The sequence below is a fragment of the Pinus tabuliformis genome, chromosome 1_1 (assembly GCF_031772625.1).
Source record: "Pinus tabuliformis cultivar Carrire ecotype Pingquan chromosome 1_1, CPIR1, whole genome shotgun sequence".
Taxonomy (NCBI): domain Eukaryota; kingdom Viridiplantae; phylum Streptophyta; class Pinopsida; order Pinales; family Pinaceae; genus Pinus; species Pinus tabuliformis.
The window spans coordinates 269,078,236-269,087,364 of NC_142297.1; the positions used below are offsets into that span (position 1 = coordinate 269,078,236).

At 28.6% G+C, this 9,129-nt stretch overlaps 1 protein-coding gene across 1 annotated transcript; it reads left to right on the forward strand.

Moving 5' to 3' along the window:
- Positions 1–261: 261 nt before the first annotated feature.
- Positions 262–1,647, forward strand: LOC149212578 (protein SMALL AUXIN UP-REGULATED RNA 54-like). The gene has a single exon (XM_089390625.1). The coding sequence runs from the start codon at positions 464–466 to the stop codon at positions 1,046–1,048; it is 585 nt and encodes a 194-aa protein (XP_089246751.1). The 5' UTR covers positions 262–463; the 3' UTR covers positions 1,049–1,647.
- The last annotated feature ends 7,482 nt before the right edge of the window (positions 1,648–9,129 follow it).

Here is a 9,129-nt window from a genome sequence, read left to right on the forward strand (position 1 = left end):
TATACTTTCACGTTACTTCCACATGCCGCACTCGAGGGCAGGTCGGGTTATTGCAATCCATTCCCTAAAGAGGACCCGCATGTTGTTTTTACAACAAAAAACTTTAGCCTGTCGGCGGGTAGAAACTTTGAAGTGTGGGTTGAATATTATCCTCAGCGCTCTCCACAATAAATACCCTTCAATCCCGAGAGTCTTCCTCACAGTTGTGGTATACAGAAAGCAGCAACAAGCGTTCTGAAAACCCACTGGGTTTTCGTCTGCTGCATTGCAAGTTCATTTCTGTACGGCCTCAGCTCGCCGATTGAATCTGTGAGTATATCGATCGGTGGAATATATTCAATGAATATACGCCCGGCGCAACAATTTCTCTGATCGTTCTTGCGCATGCCAGAGTTCGTTTAAGCGTTTCAAGAGGATCCAGCGTTTTTGTGGGCTTGACTTCGTATTTGAATTGATATTCACCATGAACGGACTTGACAAATGTATGAAGATCCGACACGTTGTCCGGCTGAGGCAGATCGCAAGAAAATGGCGAAAAATTGCCAACGCCCGGAAGGCTGCGCAGGCTCTGGCCTGCAAGCTAATTTCCTCGCGATCGTGCCGAGTCACTTACGTTTCCGACGACGAGCACGTCGATGGCAAAAGGTCGGGGAGCGGGCATCGTCGGGCCGGGTCGGTTTCGGCCGTCCCGTCGGACGTGCCCTCGGGTCACCTGGCTGTGTACGTCGGGCAGCAGTGCAGTACCCGGTTCGTGATCCAGGCAGCGTACTTGAACCACCCGGTGTTTAAGGCACTGCTGGAACAGGCAGAGGAGGAGTTCGGCTACGCCCACAAGGGCGGGCTTGCAATTCCCTGCGACGAGCTCCTGTTTGAGCACATTCTGCGTCTCTTCAACCGAAACGACCCTGCAACAGTGAGGCAGCTGGATTTGGAGGCAGTGAAGAGCAATTTCTGCAACGAATGGCATTGTTCATTAGAGGCAAAGGGAATTTTTTTAGAGAAAGATAGGCCTCTTCTGCATGCATTTGCTGAAAAATCAGTTGGGTAATGCAGTAGGAGGACATGGAGCCTTAACAATAATTATTTTTCCAGTCAGCTCATTGGATTTAAGGTTCCAAATCAAATCTGCGTTCTACTTTTTCTGATTATTTATGCGGATCTATTAATGGTATGGAAATCTAGAGGTGCCAGCACAAGCGGGAGTATAATCACTCGGTGGTTCCAGAAAATATCATTGATCTCAAGAGTTATATCAGCTGCAGCAATCCTGGTTCCAGAGAATCTAATTATGACTTCATTTAATAATGCCCACTTTCATGTGGTGATTTCTAAAGATATCGTTCAATTTTCTAACATTTATGCCATCCTCAAGGACTGCAGCCCCATCTACCAGGTTTCATCCTTCTCTGTATATTTGTAATTCTTGAAATTGTGTTACTATATGCAGGAAAGAGGGTTTACAAGTCCAAAGAGATCATGCTACAATACGCAGTGCAGCCCTGAAGAAAAAACATCATGAAGGTGATGGCTCCATTGTCATCCCACTGTAACAAAGCATTCAAGCAATGGGCCCAATTATCATCCCAGCTCATCTCTGATAAAATTTCCCTAAGCCTCCGGGAATCAGCAACCAGAGATTGTTAGGCTTTTTTTCTTTGACTGGTAGACCAAATGTTTGAATGGTTTAATTCCTGCTGTTGCAGTGAACTTGTAGATAAGTTCCGAACCAGCATGGTTGTGGCTATACTGTAAATACTGTCTTCTGTATTTTTTTAGCAGGTCTGATGTGGGAGACGATGGCAAAGGCTAAATGTATTTTGTATGGTTTGTTTTGGCATTCAATTTGAACATTTGATCTATTGTGCTGTCATTGAATATTGCCCCATGCATGTGATGTTGAGAATTGTGTATTCACTCAAAATTTTATTTTAAGATTATTGGCCACGGACTTTTGTAATTTTTTAAATGTGCGCGCCCAGAATTCATGCTTACAGTTAGAAATAATGCTAGTTTTATAAAAGTAATTTGGGTAGTTTACGGCACATTCATTTGTTCAATCTTTTAACAGTATTGATCTTACTAAACGAACTTCACAGTGAATAATAAAATTGTAAGAGCCAACCTCTCCATAAAATTAAAAAGAGTGGGTGTTACTCCACGGTGAATAATAAAAGTTTCATTGTCAACCTCTGCCTCCAGCAGTGTGCTGCGCCTAGGATAATGGCGAACAATCCAGTGAAAATAGACAACTTTAATCTTTTTAATACTAATATGATGTAGCAAGTCAATTTGTCTATTGTCTCCCATCTATAAAAGTTGGGCCCATAATCCGGTTCGTCTGTCATCCCAATTTTAATAACAAAACAATTTCACAAGTCAATCGGGCCATCGTTTAGCAGTTGTACATTGTCGGGACGCTCTGACCTCGTTCACCTGTGACCCAACTGTTTTCCAATTCACGTAATTATTACTTTGAGTGAAAATTTTATGATGTGGTCTACAATATGATGTTTTGATTTGGAATTTTTAAATTTTTGATGATTAGTTGATGCCTTAATATATTATAACCATTGGTTATAATAGAGGAAATATTTATTTTCTAATTTGATAAATTATAGAATATATTAATATTGTACATATTGTAGAAATAAACCATGGTTTTTAAATTGCACAATTCTGGTTTCCATCCTATCTGAAATTTAAATGACAATTTGTTTCTTTTCATCCTATCTCAAGTTTAAATTACAACTTTTTTTTCTTTTTATCCTAACTCAAGTTTAATCAAAAGGCCAGAATAGGTCATAAAATTAATAAAAGTTTGTTTCTATTTACTATGGTTTATGTTGAAGTTCAGAGAAAAGTATTTTCATAATATGAAAATATTAAATAATAATAATAAGATATTTTTTATATTACAATTTTATTATTAATGATGATGATAAATGTTTATTAAGACTAATATAGTTTATGTGACTTTAAGAAAGGAGTGGTTATTTGATATTATTCAATTTTTTTTTTGGATAAAAAAAGAGAACAAAAGGTTTTAAGGTCATTGTAGTTTCGCTGACTAAACAAGTCCAAGAGGTTGGTCATCTGGAAAATGTTTTGGAAATAAGAGTGGATGTGAGTACGGGATGGAAAATCCAAGAGAAAGTGATTTTCATCTGACTCCCTTAGTATAGCAAAGAAGGCATATTCGTTCCAAGTTATATTGCGAATACTCTTTTGTTTGTTTGTTAAGTGGTATGAGTTATTTAGATATTACATGAGGCTTGACTTGTGGTTTAAGAAACCTAAACGCATGAGCATCTATGCTATCAAAATCACCTTAGGATCGTACCCGACCACACAACCTTTAATATGACTGGATTTTTGCTAACAAAATTTAAAATCGATGACCTTCACATAATGAAATGACTTAACAATACACTCATCACTACCTATTCTAAACCCAGGTAAAAATATCATATTGAAAAATAATTTATATAATTATTCAAACATTATATATTATAAAAAAATATTATTTAAAATTATATATATCTTAAACTATTAAATTATAAAACTATAAAATACATCAATAATTTAAATTATAAAACTATAAAATACATCAATAATTTTTTTTTTTTTATATTTGTATGTACTGTTACCAGAAACGGTACGGTTGACACCATTCCCGTGAAAAAAAGTAGAAGATACAGGTACATATACTTTATGGGGAACATATAATAGGTATTTTTCCATGTGTTCCTTTATCGTAGTTCGCTCCTTTACAAACTGTGTATTTCCGCAGTTTATTGTAGCTTTCATGCATATATCTATTTAATAGTCTCTATCTTCATTTTATAGTTGATTTGTTTCTATGTAATATGTATATTAAAATTCATAGTGTAAAAATAATTTTATATTAAAATTCATAGTGTAAAAATAATTTTATACATCGTTTAATAAGCTCACATTTAATTGTAGATTATATTTATCATTTTTTTTAAATGGTGTATCTTGGTTTTAGGTTATATATATAATAATTTGGATTTTTCTCAAAAACACAATATAGCTGGAAGATGTAAAATCCATAAAAAAATATACAGTTAATCCAAGACAGCATAAAAATTATATATTTAATAGTCAATTTTTTGAGCATCATGCATAAGAGTGTATACACTTAATTGATTAGAAGGCATAAGAATCTATATATTTTATAGTTAATTTGGTGAGCATCAATATAGTACTCAACTTATTTAGTCTTTAATAAAAGTGTAAATTTAGCTGAAAATGTAAAATGCATAAAAAAGTATACACTTAATCCACGAGAAAGCATAAAAATGTATATATTTAATAGTCAATTTTCTGAGCATCATGCATAAGAGTGTATACACTTAATTGACTAGAAGGCATAAGAATCTATATATAAAAATGTATATATTTAATAGTCAATTTTCTGAGCATCATGCATAAGAGTGTATACACTTAATTGACTAGAAGGCATAAGAATCTATATATTTAATAGTTAACTTGATGAGCATCAATATAGTACTCAACTTATTTAGTCTTTAATAAAAGTTGGATTGTAAATTTAATTAAAAGTATATTGAAACTTAAAACTAAATTTGTATTTCATTTTTATTTTCTCCCTTTTTTAAGTGCGAAACCTCCCTGCGGTTATCGTTTCTCGTTTCTGGTAAGGTATATAGCTATGTATATTATACAAAATTTAATAAGATTTAAATTAAAAATGTTTTTATATAAAGATGTAATATAAATACTAGTAGAAATACATACATATATATATATATATATACACACACACATAAAATTATGAATCTCTTAGGCTTTTAGAGGGATCAAATTTCTCCAAGAGATTTTTTTTTCTCAAAAATATATTCCTTATTTGATATTTTTTGGCCCTTAGTAGACAAGGAATTAAGATGATTATACATATGTTTGTGTCAATAATAAATCATATATTATCCTATAAAGTGAGTAACTACGTAAATAATTTATAAGAATAAAAAGAGAAACATATAAGAAGTTTCATAACATTGCTGCAAACTCTAATAAAACAACATATTGTTTAAGTGAAATTAAGAAGATGATGCAAAATTCGATGATACCAAATTTTGACTAAATCAATGTGGAATATATATCTCAAATGTGGTTAGTATAATGATTCCAATGTTTAACTAACTTAATAAGGAATAAAGAAAAATATCACTTTACATAATAATTTTAATACTAACTTAAAAATAAAAACAAAACATAACTCTAAATGAGAAGCTTACTCTATAGAAATGTCAATTCTTAAAATGTAATGACTCAAAAGAATTTGTGAATTTGGTGACACTATTATACTTCAAGATTATATTTAAAGATAATTTTCTTTTTTATATATTCATATGTACACTCATATTAAATGAACATTTGAAAATATTTATTATGGTAATAACCATTTTAAGTTTTTAACACACCAAAATTAGATATATAGATATAAATATTTGCCTATGAAAAATAACTTAATTGCGATTGTCATATTATGAAGTTTTATGTAAAAGCTTGAAATTGAAGATTCAAAGCCTCCTCCCATATATATATATATATATATATATATATATATATATTTTTGAGACTTTTCAAATATACAAATAAAAATTTAAAATAAAATAAATAATTATTTTCCAAATAAAAGAAATCTATTTTAAAAATAATGTAACAAGATTCTTAACTGTAGAGATTTATCTTTCATCATGAAAATTATCTATAAATAAGATGTGTTATAATATCATAAGAAAATACCATGGTTTATCAATATTACATGATCTGAAAACCAAGCAAAAAAACATAATTACTTTGGAGATCAATATCAACATTTGATTTCAGAATGGAGACTTTTGTGATTCATGATTATCAAGTAAAACTCTTCAAGATAGATCACATCAGTTTTAGAATGGGTCTGTTCCCAAGTGAGAAAAAATAATGAAAAGTGAGATCAACATACCACATAGATACAATAGAGATGCAACGATAAATTCGAGACTACTATGAAATCAAATAATAATATAATAAATTACAACATTATATAATATATTAAAAACAACTAGAAAATGTTTCATTATTATTAATATTTCTAGTTGTTTCTTTTTTAGATTTTATTGTTTGTAATATATTATTTAAAGTACCAATTTACTATATTGTTATTTGATTTCATAACTTTTTAGAATTTAAGATTGCATTTTTACTATATGTATTTTGTTGGTCTCACCTATACGGAAAAGTTTTGCTTAATAAATTTTAATTTGTGAATACTATTAAAAATATTTTAAAATATTCCATACTAATTAAATCTCTACCCTTCATTAAAAAAACATCCCTATCAACCTAATTAAATTAAAATATAATTTTAAATTAAGTTATTATAAAATAAATTTACAAACTTTCATTATTATATACATTCATATTAAATAACAGAAACCTTACAAACCCTATCAAGATAACGGCCCAAGAATACCGCAAAGGGTAATGTCAGAATTTAAATATGCCATAAACCCCTTAAGGAAATATAGTATACGCAACTGACCTCACAGAATTTTTTTATCCCCTGAATGAATCGGAACCGTGAATTAGCAAAGCATATTAGAAATTTTAGTCTTCGATATTTGAAATATGGAGTACAACTGGAGTCTAACGATCAAGTTTATTATCTTATAATTTCCCGAAATAAGAACATCATACTTCTATTGACTAGGTGAGAAGCATGAAGGGAACCATATACAAAAATATTAAAAATATCTTGAGCAATGACTTAAAATGTACCACCAAGTAAAACAATTCGGACAATACGAGCCAACTGTTGATAATGATTCCCTTGCGACCATTGTGTCCTTAATTTAGTAAGGAGAGACAGAAGGTCCATGTGCACACCAGCGCATACCATGAGTATTTTCATTACATAATGTTTAAGAACCGTGGAAATGAACCATATTTTGTTGTATAATTGTTCGAGCATTTGTTTAATGAATTCCCTAAAGTGGCATTATTGTTGAGAAATAATGTTTAGTTTGAGTCAACCACCTGCCTACGAGTACATTTCACTTTTTATACTTCAAATTTTTAATATATTAACACTAATCAATCAATATAGTATGAATGTAATGGGTATCACATAGGCATTAGGCTTCCCAAATCTGATGTTGAAATGATCTCCCAGGAGGAAAATAATCTCTTTTTAATGATCTCTTTGGAGGAAAATACTCTTTCTTAGGTTCTCAAATTAATATTTCAAAATAAATAATGTAAAATTAATATTTAAAAAAATTTATATCTTTAGTTGTCAAATCAATAAAGTAGCTATAACTTTTTATTACGAGTAAATATAAGTTGATTTATTATTATTATTTAAAGAAAATCATCCCACTTATAATTATCCATTCATAAAAAAATAGATTTTCGCTTTTATCTAATACTTCTTGGTCTTTAACATGAAATGAACTCTTAACTAAATAAAAATAATTTTAAAACATACTTCAAACTTGTAAAATAAATATATTTTAACCTTAATAATTCTAATCTATTTTAACCTTAATTATTTTTATAGATTAGAATTATGGCATAATTTTTGTAAAAAAAAAAAACCAATGCATAATTTTCTTATAATATGTAATACTATTGATAATTTAAATATCATTAAATATAATTAAATTAATTATATTAATTTTCATTACAAAAAGACATTGCATAATTTCCATACAAAGTAATTGATAAGTTAAATATTATTAAATAGATTGAGAATAATTTTTTTAATAATATTTATAATTTGATTACACTTACGATATACTTTATTTTCTTGTTAACTTTGAATGAGTAAGCGAACGTTAAGTTCTTTGTTTAGTTCACTTTGTATTAAAAAACTAAAAAATATTTAATAATAATATAAATATTTAAAACTACTTGTTAAAAGGTTTTTACTAATTAATTTATCTAATAAGTTTTATATTATAGTTTATCATAATAAAGTAGTATCTTTTCGGGTTTTTCGTATCTGGTCTATGTTAATGATAAAATATTTATTTTCTTTAAAATGAGCTGTAATTTTTCTTAATATAACATAATATAGTAAAGTTCAATAATATTTTAATGTTATATTTTAGTTTAGCATAGTTAGGTAATAGTTCAATAGTTTTGTAATGGCATATTTTAGTTTATGATAAATAGATAATATATTTATTCTTTCTTGATTCTGGAATATTATAATAATTAATATTTTATTTTCTTTCAAATTAGATGTACTTTTTCTTAATATATTTATTATAATAATAAAAACTTATTTTCTTTTAAATTAAACGTATTTTTTTAATATATAATATCTTTTTATAATAATAAAAGTTTTATTTTTTTCCAAGATGTACTTTTTATTAATATATAATATTTTAATAAAGCTCAATAATATTATAGGTTAATAAAATTCAATAATTTTTTAAAACACATGAATATTTTTCAAAATTGGTTAATACTGGTATTCATTTATAAACCTATTAAAAATAAAAATAAAGAAAAAAATAATTATTTTTTAATGATTTTTTTGGTAAAAGTAAAATATTTTATATTATTAATACAGTTTATAAACCTATTAAAAATAAAAATAAAGCAAAAATTAATTATTTTTTTAAAATTTGAATAATGATTTTTTGGTAAAGTAAAACATTTTATATTATTTTAAGAAATATAAATATATTATAGGTAAGAGGATATTCAAAATGATGAAATATATCTCCATCACCAAGAGTCAGGGTTTCCTTTAAGCTTTGTGTTATGAGTTGTTGTGTTTTACTTCTCTATAATTTACTTGTTTTATATGTGTTTTAAACAACTAATTAATCTCATAAATTGCTCATCAAAGACACTCAACACTTGACACATAATTCCTCATATTTTGATTAATTTGAGATGATCCTAAACACATTTTTAATACACTGATGAGGGAGCTTGCATAGCATTAACAAGTTTGCCCAACATTCAGATCAAGTTGGTATCATAGCACTGTTAGCTCATTTTAACCCTGAGATGGTTTGCCAAGGTTAGCTAGAAAATTAGCCATTGTTTTGTATTTGTGCAAGGAGAATTTAATTGTGTGCAAGT

What these genes read in the sequence shown, in the direction of transcription:
- LOC149212578 (XM_089390625.1), top strand. Translation starts at nt 464, where the DNA reads ATGAACGGACTTGACAAATGTATGAAGATCCGACACGTTGTCCGGCTG.